At 37.2% G+C, this 21,945-nt stretch overlaps 3 protein-coding genes across 5 annotated transcripts in view; 2 read left to right on the top strand and 1 right to left on the bottom strand.

Annotated features, from left to right (window-relative positions):
• The window catches only part of Tk (Tachykinin), a 49,121-nt gene extending 40,624 nt beyond the window's left edge, over positions 1-8,497 (top strand). For 2 of the 3 annotated variants that reach the window (XM_043423776.1, XM_043423765.1), the window contains 6 exons: positions 3,731-3,920; positions 4,273-4,554; positions 4,656-4,904; positions 5,643-5,844; positions 6,123-6,398; positions 6,770-8,497. In XM_043423776.1, the coding sequence (XP_043279711.1) occupies positions 3,732-3,920; positions 4,273-4,554; positions 4,656-4,904; positions 5,643-5,844; positions 6,123-6,398; positions 6,770-6,780 (1,209 nt within the window). In that variant the 5' untranslated portion in view covers position 3,731 and the 3' untranslated portion in view covers positions 6,781-8,497. The remainder of the gene's footprint in view (positions 1-3,730; positions 3,921-4,272; positions 4,555-4,655; positions 4,905-5,642; positions 5,845-6,122; positions 6,399-6,769) is intronic. The other variant, XM_043423785.1, reaches the window with a different exon arrangement.
• Positions 8,498-10,802: 2,305 nt separating this feature from the next.
• Positions 10,803-13,011, top strand: LOC122415135 (uncharacterized). Its single transcript, XM_043427027.1, has 5 exons — positions 10,803-10,985; positions 11,061-11,116; positions 11,246-11,440; positions 11,979-12,069; positions 12,243-13,011. Exons 1-5 carry the CDS (start codon positions 10,952-10,954, stop codon positions 12,290-12,292), a joined length of 426 nt encoding a protein of 141 aa, XP_043282962.1. The 5' UTR covers positions 10,803-10,951; the 3' UTR covers positions 12,293-13,011.
• A 771-nt stretch (positions 13,012-13,782) lies between these two features.
• Positions 13,783-21,789, bottom strand: LOC122414123 (uncharacterized). The gene is made up of 13 exons (XM_043425009.1): positions 19,998-21,789; positions 18,912-19,041; positions 18,668-18,798; positions 18,175-18,309; positions 17,926-18,090; positions 17,697-17,785; positions 17,418-17,598; positions 16,349-16,571; positions 15,708-15,869; positions 15,414-15,565; positions 14,924-15,159; positions 14,496-14,724; positions 13,783-14,268 (listed from the first exon to the last, which is right to left on the bottom strand). The coding sequence occupies exons 1-13, from the start codon at positions 20,071-20,073 to the stop codon at positions 14,018-14,020; spliced, it is 2,160 nt and encodes a 719-aa protein (XP_043280944.1). The 5' UTR covers positions 20,074-21,789; the 3' UTR covers positions 13,783-14,017.
• Between the last annotated feature and the right edge of the window lie 156 nt (positions 21,790-21,945).

Genomic DNA, 21,945 nt, shown 5'->3' with positions numbered 1-21,945 from the left:
AAAATTGAAAGTGCATTGGCAAAAGCCAATGGAAGTGGCGATATGTGTTTTTTATCAAAGTGCCTTTTTATTGAAATAAATTCTCGTAAATATAATCGACTTTTATTACAAAATCTACCGAATCGGAAGGGTGAGTTTGAAGGGTCTAGTGACCTCTTCGGCACTTGAATCAATCGTGCATGAGTAGCCCACTTTGCATCCCAGCGAGGAGGCACAGTCGCATTTTCAATAATAACCAATTGGGATTATTGAGTGTCAGAAGTTTCAGAAACAATGGGTACATGGAGAGAAAATTTAATAAAAATTTGATCAAAACTCGACATGAAATACTTTCGTTAAAATTTTTATTTCGTGTTCATGCCATTTTTTTCATGTCATTTTTGTATTATTCTTTTTACGCTATGAATAAATAAACAAATAAAATACTTCATCCATACAACAAGATGTTTCATCGTTTCAAAAAAGTTTCATTTCAGTATAAAGAAGCTTTGGTTCAATATTCAAAATTTTTGTATCGAAATTAAAAAATCAGGTTGATTGCGTGCGAAAAATTGTTTCAATACTCCAAAATTCTGTTTTTAGTGTCTGTGTGGTTTCCTATTGGAAACTGTCAGTTGCCACTGCAGTATCTGGCAACTATCCGGTACCATAATAATTTTTTTCTAAAATTCATCGATGATTGATGGGTGACCATGCAAGACAATGTTAGGTCCGATCGTGGCATCGATTCATCCCTTGGCTCTGAGCAACGTAAGAAAAGTGTGTTAGGATTCTCGTACTCGGTCTGCGATCAACAATAACCGTAAATTGTCGCGTGATAGAAATTCAGAGAAAGTTTTCAGCCGTTCAATCGGGAATTCGCGTGTTGGCTTACCAATGGCGAGTGTTTTTTAAGGTGTCTCTGGTCTCCGGCGTATGTGAGAAGAATAATCTCCCCATGTGTTTCAACGGTAGCCATTATCGCGGGGAGAAAGCATGTGAAAACACGATAATCGGATGTGTCAAGACGACGAGCGAGAAATCCAATTCGCTTAGACCGTTGGACGATTTTATGGGGGTGTTGCCGGCGCAAAAGAAACGTTCCCTTGTTCACGAAATCTTCTGCTCCTGGCAAGAAACCCATAGTTTGAATCGACAACGACCATGATAATAATAATAATAAAAGTAACGAAAAAGCACTCGTGAAAAAGCGAGCATGAGACACAGAATCTTCCGAAGGGTTCGTCTGCGCAGTTGTTCCGAGGTTTACTCGCCGCGGCCACGGAGTCGGAGTGATCGGAATGAACTTGCGAAACAACTGCGATCTGTGGCCGTTCCGAACCGTTTTTCGCTCTTTCATTATTTCTCCATCATTCGAGGTTAGACATAATGGATTGTTTTAAGCATTCGATTATGCTCTATTCGATGAGTCCGCCTTTGAGCCCCATGAGGAATCGACGAAGTTTCATTCGCCGTCCAAAAACATTGTCATCCAACTCTGTGAAATCAAATAAACAGAAAACCTAGACGCGGAGTGTCACCTATTTTTTCTCAATCTTCAGAAAAATGGGTTGGTTCAAGTGTGATGTTGATATTTGACCTCCAGTAGTGCTTTTCACGATATCATTCCACAGCACATGGTTGTTCACGAAGGGTGTTCAGTAAGATTGCCTACGGCGAGGACTCCGAGCGACCCAACGGCTATTCCTCTTCGCATTGCTACTAATATGTTTCTCTCGTGGGACTCGTGGGAGTGCGCTATATCGCTTTTCGGGTGGTATATCTTTATCATCCTAGCTCTTTTCATAGACATTTGAGGCAAACAAGGAGGGGGACTACGGCGATGATGTAATATAGACGCGACAGCTTGCACATTTACTTTTTCGTCTGCCATCCTCGTCTTCTTCTTGCTTCAATTCTGTCTCTTTTGTTAGGCGTTGCCTCTATTTTTCCTTTTTCGCTCACTCAACCGTAACGAGCGTTACCCCAAATGTGCTGGTTAGTTCCACTATTAAACCCCATCGACGGACCCCATATTGCGAGTAAAAAGTGTAAATAAACGTAGAAATTGTACCTACAACAAGAGTTTTTTTTATTAATTTTTGGTACTTTTTTTCATTAATTTATATATTTGGCAGTCATACAATTTGGTTTCCAAATCGTACTTTTGCCTTTTTTTATCTGAAAAGACTAAACACGCTTATCTCGCGCCCTTCTACTGGTGTGGTGTAATAAAGACATCTGGAGTTTTGGATTCATCCAAAAATACGACTGCACATAAAATTTATCAGTACGAAGGACTGTCGTTAAGGTAGTTTGATAGCTAAGTGCCGTATAAAAAATAGGTTGCAGCCTTATTTTAAATATGTTTCAAAAATCATTCAAATTATCGTTAATGATTAGTTAAAAAATAAATGGTTACGATATTTTACTAAAATTTCATAATTGCTCGTGATTTTGGAATTTCAATATTTTTTTTTGCCTACGCCCCTGCTAGAATACATCTTCATGCCGTATGCACATATACGAGCATACAAATGAACGCTTAAATGCGCGTAAATCGTGACAACACTGTATACACAGACAACTGTCTGAGACGAGCGCAGTGTCCTAAAGCGTAGTGATAATCACGGCATGTCTCACTGAAATTCTCCCACTCTAATTCTCATACGATTTTTATTACAATAATTTTTTTCTCAAAAACTAGACGGTAGATGACGTTTTTTTTTAACTTTTTTCTTCAGAAGATACTTTAACACTGTATTTAAAAAAATTAAAATCGTAAGAACCGTTCTTGAGTTATTTTTATTCACATTTTTTGTTTGACGATTATCACGTGTTCAGATGGAGAAACCATCTTTAACTTGCAATATCTGCGCATAACCAAACTATACGGTAGAACTAGATTTTTTTTTTTAATCGATCAACCTTAATAATTTTTTTTGTTCAACTCCGTGCCCAGAGAATCGCTAAATCTTCATTTTTTTTCGTTCGCTAATAATGATCGACATTTGATTTTTTCGGTGAGGAAAATGGTGAATTTATGAAAGAACAGCGACGAATCAATGGAGTTCCGCATCGTTTATTTATTTAGTCACGTGTAGACGAAGAATCGAACGAAAATTTACATTTTTGTGCTAAAAGACGAGTACACGATGCGGACCAGGTCAACCTCGCAGGAATATATTCCAATATGCGCATAAATTTTTCGCACTTCGTCCCACACGTCTGGGCGTCTCAGGGGATTTAGATCAACGTTATAAACGTACTTTTTTTGGCATCCATTGAAAAATTGTTTCTCATTTTTTTTTCATTTCTCATAGTTCGTTCGAATCGGAATACCCGCTCTGACACGATAAATTAATGCTTCCCATGACAGTTTGCTGTATCCCAAATGGAAAAAATAAGAGCAAACATTAACTGTGATGTCCTTTCCCAAGTAATGGCTCCGCCAAACTCTAATCTTTATGCATTCCATACGTAAAGTGAAAGGTGTAAACTTTCTATTTGTAAAATGAATAAACTTGAGAGGAAGAATATGTGGAAGGATGATCCATGAAAGAATTTAAGTTTTTATGAGCAAAAATCATTATTTTCTATAATGAACTTTAACGAATTCTTGTGACGTATTAATTGCCATTTTAAAATGGCAAATTTTCGGATTCTCATTGTTTTTATGGCTCGTTATTATGAGCTATGAGGAACTATTACCACCGAGAACGCTCGTACGAACTCTTCGTTTTCTTTTCAGAATGACTTGTGGTTCAATCGCTCTTGTAGCAGTTTTGCTCGCATCGAGCACGTTCGCCGAAGAATTTCCGCTTAACGATGCTCCATCCGGAAAACATTCACCGGTGGGATTTGGGGCTGTCCAAGGAGCAAAGAGTCTCACGTCCTTGGAAAACGAGGATTTCGTTAAAAGAGCCCCCATGGGCTTTCAGGTATGAGCAGCCAATCGGTAATTCTGCTAACTGTGGAATCGAATTTTCGTTTTTTTATTAACGTGGTACGGTCTCGATCGAATTTAATGTCTTCATTTTATCACGGATTCCAATATGTCTCAACAGATTCTTATTGAAGTTATTCATTTTTTTTAAAATAACAACAAAATGTCATTATTGACCGTTGTTTTTCATTACCTTAATGATACAAAAGTCAGTTTATTGAATAACCTCATCAAATCACTAATTAAAGATAAGGAAAATTAAAAGCAAATCATTTTTTAAAGAATCGACCAACGATAGTTTTCACACGTTTTTTTCCCCATACAACTTTTATATCTTGTTCCTTCAGGGAATGCGAGGCAAAAAGGATATGATCGAGAATAGCGAGGACAATTCTGTGGCCGAGGAGGAGTATGAAAAACGTTCGCCGATGGGCTTCCACGGAATGAGAGGAAAGAAGGATTTCCTGACGCCGGATTTCGCGGACTCGTATTTTATCGACGAGTACTTGAAGCGAGCACCCATGGGATTTCAGGGCATGAGAGGCAAGAAGGCGATAACCGACGAGGATTATTACAAGCGAGCAGCAATGGGATTTCAGGGAATGCGCGGGAAAAAGTCTTCTGAGTTTGTAAGTTTAACCAAAAGGAACTAACAATTCCAAACGTGTCGTTAAATTTTCGTCGTATTTGAAAAAGCCAAAACTTTATGAGCTGTAATTATATTACGCAGATCTTCGACAAAATCCCTCATTACATTGGCGACGGTTCAGGAAAAAGGACTAATTTGTTGGAATATACTGACGAATACGAGAAACGAGCACCGTCCATGGGTTTTCAGGGGATGCGAGGAAAACGTGAAGAGTTTGAGGACGAATGGTCCAAGAGAGCGCCAATGGGATTCCAAGGGATGAGAGGAAAGAAGAGTCTTTTGGCAGAGATTAATGATCTTGAGAAAAAACGAGCGATGATGGGCTTTCAGGTACATTGCCAATTAATCATACTCCTTTTATCCTTATAATTTCCTTTATTTCTATATTCCCTCGCTACTAAATTTCGTGCCCATGATGATACAATATTGAATCAAATAAATTCACCAACTCAAATACGATTCACATTAAATTGCAAAATCCCTGGCGAATCAGGGACAGAAGAGAACAATTTGCATGAATATTTTAGCAAATGCCTCCATCGAATTCAGACGCGAGCTCGTCGATCTTCGGGAAATAAATGTCTATAGAAATAGTCAAGTCTTAGCTCCACGAATGCGGGATTAAACGAACCGAATACAATAGTCGGATACCTACACAAATTGGCTTCCTTAGAAAAACCAAAAAATCACAGCCCAAATCATCGAAGTGAATAAGTCTTCAATAATTCTCAACGCAATCCTTGAGCTATAAATCATCATTCAAATAAGAAAAAAGTCTTGTTTTTTCAACGTAAACTGAGAGTAGAAATTCGCTAAAAAATGTTTGTTCGATCAACAAATCCTGGCGAACATAGTGAAGTTTGTTAATTCAAGCAAAAATTTGTTTCATTTGTTGGCCCGTATAAGAATTCCTCACTGGAACGAAAACGTCGTTGAACCGCTAAAAGTTTCATTGAACCAAGAAATTTAATTTTTCCACTGCAATTGGTTATTCGAACAAAAAATAATCGATGTTTCTTAAATTTTTAACGTTTCTTACTCTCTCCTCTTTTATGTTCATTTGTATAGGGCATGAGAGGGAAGAAAAGTGATCCGAGTGTTTATTACAACGAGCTTAGGCCCGTACGATCAATCGATTATTCAGACCTGAAGAAAAAAACCTCTGATTTGAAAAATAAACGCTTGAACGTGGGCTTCTTTGCATCAAGAGGCAAACGAAGCGAGCTCGACACGGACAATTATGCCAAGATGTCTACTTACGATTTACAAGGTAATTGCTTGATTTGTTCGTCCGGAAAATGGAAAGCGGCAGAATATTTCGTCGGGGAATGTAGCAACCTTTCTTTCAGTGTTTTTTTTGCACTATAAATAATCCAAATGAAGATTAATCGGTGAAGAATTTGTTTGCAAGAATGCAGTGAAATGTGAATTTCGATGTTTTTGTAATTTTTTTTTCATCTCTCCATCTCCGATAATGCATTCCCACTTTTTTTATGTTTTTGTATTTTGTTCGTTCGCTTTGCTGATTGAATCTCCAAACCTATGCAGACGTGTTGGCCGATGAAATTGCTGAAGATCTGTTTTTACGAGATCACTTCACCGATAGAATGAACGTTGCACCATTACAATTCTATAAGAGATCGGCTTACGGATATTCCGGTACGCGGGGTAAAAAAATTCCCCGATGGGAGATACGCGGAAAATTCGTTGGTGTCAGAGGAAAGAGGACAAAGACGAATTACGAGGATACCGGAAATTCCCTCGATCATGTTCATAGTAACAACGAGCGGGCCGGTCTCAAAACGAGCTTGACGACTAATTCAGGTATCGTTTATCACGAGTCTAGTCAACAAATGTTCAACAAAAAACAATCAAGATGAAGGTGTAACTCATCAGTTCACCCAAAACAGGCTTATCTTGTTCAGCGAAATCCATTATGTTTGGCAAAAGGCGTGCATATTTGTTATTTTTTTTCCCCCATAAGCACCTTTTTGCGTCAATGAGAAAAATAGTGCGAACGAGTAGCTTGCATTGGAATTGTAAATGTCGTAACGCATGTTTCCTGACGTTTTTTTTTTTCATCAACGAGTGTAATGATATAGAAAGTAGAGTTGGATTCGTAAAAACAGAATCCACCGCAGGAAATTCGTTTTTGTGATATTAATCGAGCCAATTTATGAATTGACTGGTTGCAGGTATCCAGTAGTGCTGCAGTCGTCAAAAACTATCCTTCTAACAGGTTTGAATATAGTAGTTAGTTGAGGAATTGGTTAAAAAACTAATGGATTTGTGTGAAAAAATAATTGGAGAAGAACGCTGTCAGTCGAAACAGAAGATACAGGATAAACACCTAAAATTTGGTTTTTTCGGTCGCTTAATAAGATGAATCTTCGGATAATCGCGCTTCTATTTTCGTGAGAATCGAAACTTAGTCGAAGAACACCGAATCCTTTATAACATATCGTAGTAAATACATAAATGTTTGTATATTCCTACACGAGACTCCATTACGAAAGCCTACGACAGTATTATTCGCAAATTAATAAAATGAAGAAAAAAAAAGATGAAAGGAAACAATATCGCATATATACGTCCTTCATATTCTTTTTCGTACTCGCATTGCAAGTGGCAGCTATAACAAATGACGAATAAGTAATGAGAAAAATGAAGAAAAAAAAGAACAAAAAAAAAATCAAAAAACCCGATGTTAGCGAGTTTGAAGTAGAATGTTTAATATCAAAGCGATAAGTAGGTATTATATTTTTGTCTGAATGTTAATACGATAGAAACATACCTATTCACGTATCAGTGTACCTAATTCGAATCTTACCAAAGCTACAACTCCAATATCTATTTTTTCAATAGAACAACTTGTGTCGTACTCTATTTAACTGAATTTCGATCACTGGTGCAATTCAGCAAGTTTAAAAATTTCAATACACGCATGTTCTAATTTGTTCTATTCAAAAGCGATTAGTAGAATTGAAGACACAATAAATTTGAATTCAGTTTGCTGTGAGATGATCGGTACGTTTTGAAAATTTATTCCAATGTTTCGCAGGTTTTTATGTCAAAGTCAAATGTTGATTGAGATATTAAGTTCTAATTTATTCATATTTAGTTTAGTTTGTTTCGCGCCCGGTTTATTCAATTGACTGTTGACTGGAGTATGATCCGTGTAACTGTAGCATTCGTGATGATAATGAAACAAAACAATGAGTACAAAGTAATGTGAAGTCTGTAAAATTTATTTGACATTTGAGTTGACCGCTCAACGGTGGAGAAAAAAATGCTTGTACCAGTATAAATTCGTTGCATTACAACTTATGATTGAAACTATCAATGGTGCTTGATTATATATGCAGTAAAACTATTCGAAAACAAAAAACAATGATCGAACGAGATATGATCCGATGGAAAAAGTACATGAACAATCGCTGGTACGATTTTATCGTATAATCGATAATGAGATATGAAAGAAAGGGATTGAATGAATCTATAAAGCCCTTGAAGTCAAATAGAAAAATGTGTACGGCCGCATACGGTGTGTGATAAAAGGAGAGAAAGTGCGGTAAAGAAAGTAAAGATTTAATATTTTTATTTCGCACTTACGCATATTCGAGAGATTTATTGACCCGGAAAAATGTCATTCGACACGAACGAGAGATAAAGAGAGAGAGAGATATTCGAGTGTATATAAAAGAATATATATATATTAACGAGAGGAGGGTTAAAGAGAACAGAACGTACGTTCAGATGAAGAATAAAGAGCTAACAACAACCAAAACAATAAAATAACAACAAAATAAATGATTATGTATATGTGTGTTATCGAAAAGACTCATATTCGATGTACTATATATAGATCCAATATATGTCTGCGTACAAGTGATCAAACACATATCAATAAAGGCAGTTCATTATTTTGGTCTTTCCTTATCCTTCGAATGTTCATCTCACGTTTACAACTATCACTCGGAATCTATTATGAATGCAAATCATTTTTGTTTTGTATCGAGTCACCAATTCTCGTAGCACTGTTTATACGTTGCGATAAAAATCATGAGGAATTTTTTCGCCGACTTTTTTACTTCCGAGTGTGAAAATATTCTACGGAGTGAGACGGAGGTGAGTGGTCACTGCTATGATCGCAAAGTGGCCTTTCTTGGTCAACGACGAAAAACACGTTCTCCGAAGGACTCTTCCATTTCTTCTCGCACTCGCGGCCGATCAATCGTGCCAACCTCTCCCCGTACTCTCCGTTTTTGTAGCTATGAAAATTATGACACATCCGCTGTATCAAGTTCTGGCTCACTCGACTTATTACTCCCGGGAATCCCGGGCACTTAGCTGCACTCGAAATTTCCAGTCTTATGACGTGTTCGAAACAATTTTCTCTGGCTCATAGGATCGTGTTCCTCGATCCTGGAATCAATGAATTAGATGCCATAAAACTGCCCTCGGATCGGAAGATTTGACGAGATGCAATGTCTCGTTCAGTTTTCACAAGCAACGTGTTTTTCGACGCACGTAACTAACCTCTCTCGATAGCAAATTTGATCTGCTTCGCGTGATTCATCGATTGACCGCATTGCGACACGAGTCTGGTACGTATTAATTATTACTCTTTCCTCGTACTTTTTTCCGTATTCTCGTTACGAGTCTGGGAAAATATGAGCTATGCATTTTTTTATCTCCTTTACCGGAAACACCCTGTTTTTCTGGTCACTGATCAGAGGCACACGAGCATCGAGGGAATTGCGGTTGATGACAATGTACAATTCGCTGGCTGTCGTTACGCTGATGAACAATAAAATAGTACAACATTTTTTATTCGAGGGCTTCTCGAAGAATTTTCCTCAAGGTTTTGATACACTTAATCATACTCAAATTTTTCGTGCCAATTGCGATTCGTAAGAGAAACGGTCTTCGTAAAATTTTTCCACGTTTTTAGTGAGTCGAGATAACGAGTCAATATTGAATAAGCAGAATCACGTCTTGAAATACCGAGAGGTGTTCGTCCATGCTCATTTTCCCGTGGCCACTTGGTGTCTTCGTGACTCGAGTGAAAATAGAATGCTTCAGTCGCAAGATGCTCGACCAAATTGAAATATCGATGCGATAAATTGCGGAATTTATTTCCGAATGAAACGCAACAACGTGTTCAAATAAATACCCGTAAAAAAATCCATCAATCACGTATTTCATTCAATCAACAGATTTTCTGCGCGAGAATATATCAAGCTTTGTGCATGAATGAAAAAGTAGTCGCCAGCTATCGGTGTAATTGGAAAGAACGTTTGCGAGGCATCAATTTCTTGGCACGCACACGAATGACGTGAGAACGAGAGTACTTTGCTGGAAATGCTGCGTAATGGCATTCCAGAATCCGATAATTGCCAATCAATTAAACGAGTATCGTAAATTTGTAGATCTTTTTTTTCCAACGCGCCTTTTACGAGGAGTCCCAACGAAGATGGAACATAAATCTGAATGAATATCGGCTTAAAAACGTTTTCGCATTTCAACCGCAATCAAGGTGTCAATAAATTGTTCGCAGAGTTCGCTTTTATTTCGAATATGATTTCTTTTCATTGTGTAGATGGACTCACAGTTTTGACATCTTTGAATATCAGACTACTTGATTTCGTAATATCAGTTTGAACAAATGAGCTCCGGAGAATATTAACGAATCTATTAATCATAAACTGGTCGGTTGATAACCTTCAACCTCTTGAAGTTGTGCTTCAACTGTAGGAACGTGTGATTTTTAGTGGAGTTTAAATTTCTTTACTGCCAAATATTTGACGAATGAATTATATCAACGACACTCCAACATCGAGAAACATGAATTTTGCATGTATTACAGAAGAAAAAAAAACACTTCCGAAGAAGTAAAGACCATTTCCATTCAATGGATTTCTGGTATTTTCTTTTACCAAAAGATGAAATTTACTATTTTGAAGCTGTTTGTTTCCGAGGAATAAAAACAAATTTGCAAGTCTTGAAATTTTGCAAGTAGATTTACATTGAAGTCTGTAAATGCGAAAATTGTTCTAAATGAAGACTTTAAATTATATCCTCAAAAAAATACAATTTGTGGTCGTTAAACATCCTTAACGGTAGATTTGTAGAAATATATATTTCCTCAGTGTCCGTGACGCGTGTGTGATTCCCTGGCCGTGATCACCAGCGGGGACTATAAAACCAAAGTCGATTCTGACTTCGAGTCAGTTCGTTCCCAAACCCAGCGGAGGAGTCGAGTGCTTTTGTGTTCCCCTCGTCAGTGCCCTTTCGTCGAGATCCAATTTTGACGACCATTTTATTTCAGTCAATTCAGTGAACCTTAATTTTTATTGTTTTTTTATGAACTCAAAATGAAAGGAATCAAATCAGCTCTCGCAGTCCTGGGTAAGCAATATTTTACTGTAAAAAGTAACAAGTTCATGAGTGTCAACAATAATTTATATTTGTACACGGTTGCAGTCGTTGTCTCCGCGACTGCGGACTTTTGGGCTCAAGCTTTGCCGAGACCGCAGCAGGTAACGATTGAAGTTACTGAAAGCTAATTAAACCGGTTAAATAAACAAAACATTCCAGACTATTTTAAATGTCAAGGGATTAAGGACGTGGATAAGCGTTTTGTGAAAATGAGATGTGACGGTTTTTAGAATGGGGATCGAACGCTCGCGGATGGCTTCGTGTTCGATGGGATCGCCGACAGACAGGAACCAAGTCGTACTATTTCAACGAGACCACCCCCAATAGAACGAACCGCTGCTACAGTCCCAACAACTACTCCCGTCACTGGTGCATCAGTGACGACAGAATCGCCTGAAGTCGCTCAGTGCAGGCTACGATGTCCGGTAAGAAAGTGTTCGCGTCCTTCACCTGTTACTAAATAGATCAAAATGAATACGTTTATAAGCCAGGTACTTCAAGTCCTCGCATTTGCAAACGTACTTTTGGCCAATTTTTTTAGCTTCAAATAATAAATTTACGTGTGCAAGATTTTGAATGCAGTTATTCACCGAGTTTGTGATTGCGTTATTCCGAAATACTCGGAATGAATTTTCTGGTCGAAGTTTCGTCCATTCGCGTTTTTTAAATATTGTCTTTTCGAAGAATTTTTTCGATTTCAAAGGCAGAAGATAGTTTGACTTTTTTTTGAACGTATAGTCGTTTCCTTGAGAGAGCTCATGACTGCTTGTGGTAAACACACGGACAAGGTCGAAAGCTGAGTACGCGTATAATTAATCTCGAACCGGTTTTTTTCGATTTCTTCGCAATCGTGTTGATCGATTTTTTAATATGAAATAACGATATAAAAATGTCTGTCGAAAAATATGGCTTTTTCTTCTTCTGAAAAAATCTCTTCTATACCTGTCAATGGAATGTTTGCAGATAACATCCGAGTACAATCCAGTGTGTGGAAGTGATCAACAGGTTTACTCGAATCCTGGAAAGCTGAGTTGCGCGAGATTCTGCGGGCTTGGTAAGTGTCATGAATAAATATTGATCACTGCTCGAGTAGGTGAAAAACGAAACATTCGAATAACGAGAAGTTTATTCAACTTTCATTCGATTCGTCAAAATTTGACGTTTATTTTTATGCAATCTCAAATTTATAACACGAGACTAACGTTGTAATAATTTTTATATTTGCAGACGTGGATTTCCTATATTCGGGCCCCTGCGACTCAGCAATTCGAGGATAAACCTGTACCATTTTCCTTCCATCGACTTTTTTATTGCTCGATATCGTCGTCGATGAATCATGCAAAAGGAATGAACCACGCGTTAACTATCTTTTTGCGGTTCGTTTCGACTGCTTCAAAGAATTATCACCGATTTGTGTTTTCCCTGAGTAACGTAAAAATAACATTGATCATTGGCCATTATGAAAGAAGTTCAAATTACAAAATAAAGCATTTACGAGCTTGTTACAACTGACTAATTCGGAGCAAGTCAATGACGAAGATCAAAATGAATTTTTCATAAACTAAAGGCTTCGTATCCGTGAATCAACTCAGGCTTTGCATGTCGAATGAAAATAGATTTTTTTATATCACCCAAACATACCGAATACATTGTACAGCAAAGCACCATCGCAATTTGTCTTCGAAAAATAAAATAAAATAAAATGAACTCATATAATCGAAAAATGGCAAGAAACGTGACAGACTTGAAGTTTTTATTATTATTAACAATTACAAATACGACATACAATTAGACAGGTCATTTGAATGTACATTAGGACGGAGTCATTACTGTAAAAAAATATTGAACCAAGTTATTACTACAAATATACACGAGTCGACACAGAAAACTTGGCGTTTACTTTTTTCATCGCTTTTAATTCTTAGGAATCAAAGCTGTTGTCAATGTTCACAAAATCAATATTCAACAGGACAGAAATAAAGCGTAAATTATCTAATGTTCATTTGAACTATTTACAGGAAAAATGTATTTTCCTTCCTTTTTACCTAGTTGGGGGAAATAAAAATTCTAGTTCGAAGAAGTTTGAATTTTTACACTTCGATTACTTCGGGTCAAGTCTTCTGTAATGAATTGGCAGCACACTTCATATATTGATTTCAGTACATAAAAAGGTCATCGGTATTTAAGGTATAACCAAAAATTATATCTGATTGGAATTTCCGTACTTCGTGATGCAATAAAAATCTGAAAAAATTCAACAACATTTGGAAAGCTATGAACAACAATTATCAATAGTAATATTTCCCAAAAGTTAATAACGAATTGTTTAAACAATTAATTATTCAATAATTTTGCGGTAACCTATTGTTTTTTTTTACGAATCAAATGTGTGTATTTTTCCGAATGCTCATGAATTTTTTCAGAATTTTCGTGAATTTTTGAAATTTCTTGAAAAAATTTTGAAAAATTTGAATTTTGGATATGTTTTAGAAGACATATTCACCATCAGTTTTGTAAACTCTCAAGGTTACTGGATCAAAAATGTACAAATAGAGCCACTTAGAAAATTTAAAAAAGGGAATTTCAAAAACCCACGAAAATTCTGAAAAAAATCATGAGCATTCAGAAAAATGTGCACATTCGATTCGTAAAAAAAACAAGGGTTTACTGTAAAATTGTTAAAAAATTATTTATTTAAACAATTTATTAATAACTTTTGGGCAATATTATTATTGATAATTGTAGTTCATAACTTTCCAAATGTTGCTGAATTTTTTCAGATTTTTATTGCATCACGAAGTACGGAAATTCCGATCAGGTACAATTTATCGGCTGGGCTGTCCATCCAGTAATACCTTAAACTCTTCAATAATCCATTCCGAATGGAATAGAAATGAGATTTTGCTAACAGAAATGTTCTTTTTCAAAGCTGCAGGCAGTTACTGTAAATGGTAACCGGAGATTATTTTCTTCACTTTCATTGGCGCGTGGAATCTTATACTCTAACTCATCGATGATCCGTTGTGATCTGCCCATCTAACCCGTCGAGCTATTTCGAAATTTCCACCATGAATTCCGTACAGGTGACGTGCCAAAATGTCAGCTCTATCCTCTTCAGCTTTTCTCGCGTGCTTCCGATAACGCCGAACGAGAATAATGCAGCCAAACGTCAGAACGATTTGGACGCAGAGCCAGAAGATTAGGAGACCGAGCACCAGCGCAGCGTCTACGCACAGAAGACCGTCCAACGTTTCTGACACAAAAAATGATTATATTTCAAGTTAATCGGGAGACGTTCAGGATGAGAAGAGCAACTAATCGAACTTTTAGCGACCACGAACACCTGGAGGAGGCGTAACGAGTTTTTAAACTATTTCGTGCATGGTCAATCTTGATTTGGTCTAACCGTTTTAATAAAATGAAAATTGGAAAATCAACGAAATATATGATAAATGGAATAAAAACGAAACTGCTGCTCACTTTCGCCTGCTATGAGCACAGTATCAGGATTCGATGTTTTTCCACCGAGAAGAGGATCAGCAGATATCACTGGGTCTTGAACGATTATCGATCTTTGGAGCGGGAGCTCGTCGATCGTCCCCTCGTGGATCATCAGCTCAGAAACGTCACTCACATTCGTCGAGGGTAGCGTATCGTTAACGGATCTTCGTTTTTTTCCGTAAGCCGTCGATCCTCCCCTGCATTTCACCTGTGAGAACCGGAGACAAAAATCTTTATATGAGAATTCCAATTCGATATTCTCGGGAAATTCGATTTAATATTTGCAAGAAAATTTAGGTGTTCAAATCGTTGAAAAAATACATTTTCTCTTATTCATCATCATTTCAATTGTTTAGCTAAATAGTATGCAGTGGTTTTCATCATTATTATATCATTGCGGCACATACCGAGTCACACTTGCCGAGGCAAAATTTAACAACGACGTCGAATCGAACTCGCGGACTGTCCGGAAATTTGAACGCCGTGAAGGTTGACAACAATGACTTGTTATTGTAAGTGTCTCGTGTCATAGCTGGGAAAATCTTCGGATCACTCGGACAGCCCATTTCATCGAGCAAAAGGATTGAAGATGCTCCCGATGCGCTGCTCGCCACAAGATGGCCAGCGGATATATCGTAAGGACCTTAAAAAAGCATTCAATCTACAAAATCCAATTCCAGAACTCGCAGTAAACTTGAATGATCGTTCTCTAAATATCGGTGAAAGTGATTTTTTTCGTCTCAAGCTGATTGCTCAATTTGTCGATCGGTTTCTCAGCAAAGACTGCGATGTCGATAATTAGAGAGCCAAAGTACTTTTGGCTCTCTAATCTTTTGTGTTTTAAACCAGAAAATATGAGGAAATCCACAAAGTTGACTCCTCGTTTGGAGAACTTACCTCCGGGTGGACTTATGTCAATTCTGAGGGTCAGCTTATCGCCTAAATGTGTGACGGTCACGTCATTTTGATTTTCATCCAAAATTCGCATCGTTACTATTGGAACTGTCGTTGTGTTGAAAATTGTCCACGTTATTGGTGGAGTTCCAGCGCTATAATTGACAAATGCGAGTAATAAAGAAAAGTCAAATCGTCGTTTTGAGGGCGAGTCCAACTAGACTGATCCACACAGGAGAACATCTATTTTGATTTCTATTGTATGAGGACGGCAGGAAAACATTTACAGATTTTTACCTCGGATCTGCGAAATCGAATCCTGCGTTGACGGTCACGTTCATTGGTTCTGGAATATCAGGCTCGTCCAGAGTACAACCAGCCCTGACAGACTGGTCGCCGAGCCTTTGTACGATGGGATTAAACTGAACGATGACAGTCACCCAGACAGCGGTTCGAGTTCTTTCATAAAAAAGTAAGTAATTAACCCTAGAACGCATGACTGGGGTGTGAGCACACCCCACGCGAACTTCAAACTACGCTCCTGTCCCAACAAGCGACATTATCGAATGATTATCGACGGATTTTTTAATATATAAATTCAATTGAAATTAGTTTTATCGTACATCATCCTTTTCGTTATAAAAAAACGAAGAAAATGGTGTAGGATAAAGTCAGTTTAGCATCGTAGGACCGGATTTATAAGCAGAAAAAAAGTGGGGTGCGTTCGAACCCCGGTCATGAGGGTGAGGGTATGAAAAAAGGCACATGAGGTGTAGGGTTAATAATAAATGTGACAATAATTATTATTTTAATGTCATTTAACCAATACTAATAGAATTCTTGAAGAAAGGTGCGACTTATAACTTGCAAAAATAATGATCACATTTTTGTTTTGTTTCAATGTGACCGATTTTTATTCAAACTTGTGAGATGCTCACCGATTTTGATTGTCCATGGCATATGCTGGTGTCACGCCACAGTTTGTATTTCCTAGACTCAAATTTCCTTTGTCCGGTAAATCAATAACGAGGATCGTTTTGGTTTCACCATTGCCTTGAACACCACAACTATCCCCGTAGCCACTGGCATAAAGTCTTCCCCTGAACGGCTCCGTTGTGGTGAATTCGACAGTCATACTTGTATTAGTGCAACGCACTTTGACTGAGAAAAAAATTGCACATTATTAACAACATAGTAAAGAAAACGTTGAAAAATTATCGAAAAACTGGCAAACTACTAGAAGTATTGCCATTCCAGTATAAAAAAATGTAAATGATCAATACAATGGAATCGTACCGGAGCTCCTCAATTGTCGGCGTATTTTTGCAAAGGATGGAGTTCGATATGTCAAATAACCAAATTACAGAACGGTCAATATTTCGAAATTTTTAAAGTCGTAATATCAGATTGCAGAAAAATAAGTAATTTGAAATTTTTATTTCCGATCGACTATTTAGCAAATTACGTGTTTAACCGAATATTCCTTTTTTGAATTCGTATATTTACTTGAAATTATATATTTCGATACTTTTCATTTCGAGTGAAATTTTAACAGATCATACGAGTGTCAAAAGTTCATATGTTCCAATTCAAAATGGAGAGTAGTTATTTTATAGACATACCAGAATATGTGTATTTTGAGCTGCACTGCGTTTCTTTATTTTGATCGGTCGACTTTTTAACATTTCGTCATTTTAACCGTTCGACTTTTTGGTGTTTCAGTATTTCAACCCCGGTAATATTTAGTCTTTCGTTATTATATTTTCGAAATTGTGAATATTCACAGTACTGCTGATCGTACTAATTTATGAATCGAAAGAGTGATTGTAGACGTGCTTCGAACCTTGAAATTTCTACTTTATTTATTTTCGACATTCCAAGCTCAAGTCGAATTCATCTGTCTCCGCGTCATCATTCGAAGTTTATAAACTCGAGATTTTAGCTCTTCGAAATTTTAGTCATTCCAACATTTTATCGTCATCGAAAACACAGAAGTAATATACTCACGATTGAGACACGGTTCTCGCTCTTTATAAATGACACCTGGTTTATCAACCAAGGAGCTTACGCCCGCTCCTATAGTGTCATCTGAGTGTAGAAGACAAACTGGTTGTCCGTATGTACTGTTATCGATCGTGTACGATCTGCACAAGAAACCGTCGTTTCCGGCGTTGCATCTTTGCTCGCACTGTTTTTTTAGTAAATATAATTGATGCAATTCAATTAAAAATCCATGAAGTTTCGTTAGTACGTGAGTTCACAACATTTTGCTTCTCATGTATTCACCTGCAGTATTCCTAGGCCAGGAACTTTGAGATCCGAGTATGGCAGTGTTTCGTCTCGATATTCCGCGTATGAACAATAGTCAGCACTTGCTAAATATTAATAGGAATAACAGACAATGTAGAATCACAAAAACATAAATTTCAAAGATAAATATATACATAAAGAAACAAAAATATCTGGGTCGCTTGTTGATAGCAAATGAGTGATAGCTTTTTAAAATTTAACTCACATAAATCATGGCACTCTGTCTCAAGGTACTCGTCTTTGTACATCGATGCTCGGTAAGATTGGGGCCTCGTACCCCGCGAAATAGACTGAAGAGTACAGTTGCCCTGGCTGTCACCGATCGCGAGATCGCGAATCGTACGAAATTGTGCTGACTGGCACATCGAGCCTGAAACATGATCGAAATTAATGAAAGAACTTAGAAGCATTAAAATGTAGTGAAAACCAAATTGATTTTTAGCACAAAAATTACCAGCTGCTATACACTTCTCGTAACATTGCGTTCTCGTTACAAAATTGGTAACTCTTATACTCGTTGTGTCAATTAAAACAGCCCCGAGAGTTCTTTCCACCTGCCACAATCTCGTCTTCCTGCAACTCGGTGGTACTGCAATAAATATTTATCGAATTCTTATAAAATCCAACTTTTTTTTTAAATTTATTCGTCATCTTTTTTATATTTCATAATGTTATCAAATTGTGGATAAAAAAACTAAAAACCAGATTTTGTTAAAGTACTCAAATATTTGGTTAATCTTTTTAACACGATTCTATAATCCTGGCAATAAAATTTCGTTCTAGTATAACCAAGTTTTGTTCCCTGGGCGACGTTTCAATACTGATAAACATTTCAAATACTGAAAATTTAATTTTCCAATATTTCTGCAAAATCTGGTCATCAGTGTAACCAAACTTCTCAATAAGTAGAATTTCATTTGATAAAAATTTTTTATCAAGCTCAATACCTCGGATACAAATTTGGTGATAATATGATGCCTGAGGCTCGGGCACGAATTCCTCACTTCCTGGTGTAACACTGAAGCAAGTACTTTCTTTGAAGTCAATAATGAATGCAGTGCAATTTGCACCGAGACATCTGTAATAATTTGTTCACATTGAGAAACCAATTGTTATAATCAATCCTTTTGATAATAACTTTAATGAACTTTCAGTTTTCGAGATAATTGATATTCCATAAGTTTTTATTACGCTTTGAAACAAGTGACAACGATTCCCTCCGAGTTTACGCCCGCATAAAGAACATCACTCGAAGTTATGTACTCCGGTTTCATCCCCGGGACTTTCTCCCATCCGGTGTCGGCGCAAATCGGTGTCCATGCTGATTTCAAAATACATACAAGCGATAAGAAAATACGAAAGTAATGAAAATTCTACGTTTCTGTTCTACTTTTCTAGTCTACGTAATATTCTTTATTTTCATTGAAAAATTGGCTTTTCCAGAGAAAATTTGACAGAAAATTATCAGATTGCCATTGAATGTAATGATGACGAAAAAAAAAAAAAAAACATTATCGCAAAATACATTATTTTCTGTATTTAACTGTAAGAAATTTCATAAGGAAGGTAACACGACACGGCAGAGACAAACAAAATCTTATCGCAATAATGTAGATAAACGTTTGAAGGACGTTGCATTTTCCAAACAGGGACCGTAATACCGAAGTCGTAACGAATAGAAATTTGGTTGCAAGGTATTAAATCACGTGCGTGATTCGGTCATTTGAACTGAAGAGCTCGTATTAAATATTCAATCTGATAATGAGCGAGTAACAACGAGAAATTCCAAAGCCTTGATGCCACGAGATTCGATAATATAATTACGCGAATATTACGCGTTCGCGTAATTATCGTTGCCGTAAGAACGTGAGACCTTGGTGAGTAAAAACATCGAGTTGAAAAGACGAGAGTGTTTTCGAAGAAGCTCACAAAGTGGTAAAAATAAACATTGCTTTGAAATCGTCCGTGATTAAACTTTTAGAACGTGACCACGAATATATTTCATTCACTGTGTCATCGATTTGAACCTGAAATTCAATCTTAACAACAATTTTTCAAAAAACCTTTCGGCTAAGTCGAATCTTATTTTTCAATTATTCCGAATGAAATTTTCTCATAAATTCGATTTTCTTGCACTTAAAATGAGATTTCATCTGACCACAATCATTTAAATTCCTCCCAATAAAACAACCGTATGCGGATCGATCCCACGTGTTGAAAATATAAATAAAATGATCAATTAAACGATAATTTGATCTTAAATTTCTAAAATCTCACCTGTCTCATTCGCTGCTGAGGATGTGAATTTCTCGAGGATTGTGAAAAAAATAAAAAAGTAAACTCTTCTGAACATGATTTCTTATAATCGAAGATGAATCTTGTTCGCTATTTCGCTATTTTGTTTTTTTTTTTTTTAAAGTCGTATGTTTTCGACTCCACTTCGAAGGAAACTGCAAGTTCTCGACGGCCAGTAGAGTATTTTCAGGACTCGTGAGTCCTGGTAATCGTACAGAGGCCACCAACGAGGTAATAACAATGATGATAAGTTCGACAGACGTAACTTCGTTTCATCCGGTCAAACCTGCACTGGTGTAAATCTCTTGAAAAATTAGAATAGCCGTAGTGCTGCTTGTCAATGATTCCTTTTCTATTTCTACTTCACTCGAGCGATGCGCCGTCTTTTTTTACCATCGCAAAACATCGGTGTAATCGTCGTCGACGACTCGGCCGGTGTCTCATCCGACAAGCGATCGTTACATAATTCTCTCGATGCAACGTGACACGTGGAATATCGCCGACAAAGTCGATCCTTTTCAACGTCGAACGAGACAAAAGCCAAAGAGAGCTGGACGCGAATATCACATCGATGAAAATCCAACGGGAGATAATTCAATAACGTTGTTGTCCACTCTTAATAGGGGACAGAGATGAACTTTGCAAGGATTTGCGTAATGTCGAGGAAAAAAATATGTTTTCCAAGCCTCAGTGTTGTTTTCGCTCAGTAAATGAAAATCGTTCGATCCGATGATCGATTGTCATGCAAATTTTTATCTCTGTCGATTTTCAAGAGAATTTATATAAGATTTCATTAGTGAGTGTTATCCAATCGATATTTTTCCACCGAAATCAATTACTCCGGTATTTATTGTTGCAATAAATACTTCAGTCAACTCCAGTTCGAATATTTCGGATTTATATTTTCTCTGCAAAGCTGCATTTTTCTTTCGATTTTACTCTCGGTCACCGGTGATTTTTCGACAACCAAAAATGGCCTGGGTAAAGAAATTTGTTTTCCGAAGCACCAACATAGTTTTACGTGTCTCTTGTTTCAACGTCGATTCAATTCACGAGATTGGAACTTGTCTCAAACGATTTACAAAGCACATGTGATTTCCATCATTTTGATTAATAAAACCATGAAACTTGCACTGTTCCAAAACTAACATAATATACGCAACAAACGCAACAATCCCCTCTGTGGTTAAGTCCTCGAAACTCACAATCGGACCATCGAACAACGAATGCACGCGTCCCAAATTTCTCACACGTTTCTCGTCGTCTTCCAGGCCTGTTTCATCCACGATTACCGTCAACTTTGGCTTTCATGAAAAACAGCTTTATTTGCTCGTCCAACGCAATCGGGTCGCGCTCCAAGAAACCTCCCGCTCTTCACTATTTCATTCTCTGGAGGTTCATTTTCAAACGCACCCGCCACTCCGTCCGGGTCTTTCGATTTCCAGAGTATTATCAACGCACTAAAAGTGTCTTGGCAACTATTTCCGTCAAACGCACGAATAATTGTAATGAACAAAACGAGTCGAAAAATATCGCGAATTGGAAAAATCGCAATCAAACTACAATTTGAAAAAAAGCACAGGAATCGTCAACTCAGAAATTATTTAAATTGTCGGAATATCAGAATCCACTGGAAATATTATAGAAAAAAGACGAAAATTCGCTTAGTCGGAATGATTTTTTTTAGGAGCGACACACTTGATGCCGGTGTTCGGCCACGAAGTGTACTGACGTTGCGCGTGGCATGAAGTATGTTAAAATGTGTACATATGTACAGATACCCATGTACATGTATTCGTGTGTATATCATGTACGTGCGTACATCCGAATAGCGAGTTGGATTGTCATTAAAAATAGTGCATGCGAGTCTTCGGCAGACAGAGAGAGTGACGAACTCGCAAGTGTACATATAATTTTACACCTGTGCACA

Source organism: Venturia canescens, chromosome 1 (genome assembly GCF_019457755.1).
Source record: "Venturia canescens isolate UGA chromosome 1, ASM1945775v1, whole genome shotgun sequence".
Taxonomy (NCBI): Eukaryota; Metazoa; Arthropoda; class Insecta; order Hymenoptera; family Ichneumonidae; genus Venturia; species Venturia canescens.
The sequence above is the reverse complement of the archived record's forward strand: the minus strand, read 5'-3'. Positions and strand labels throughout refer to the sequence as shown.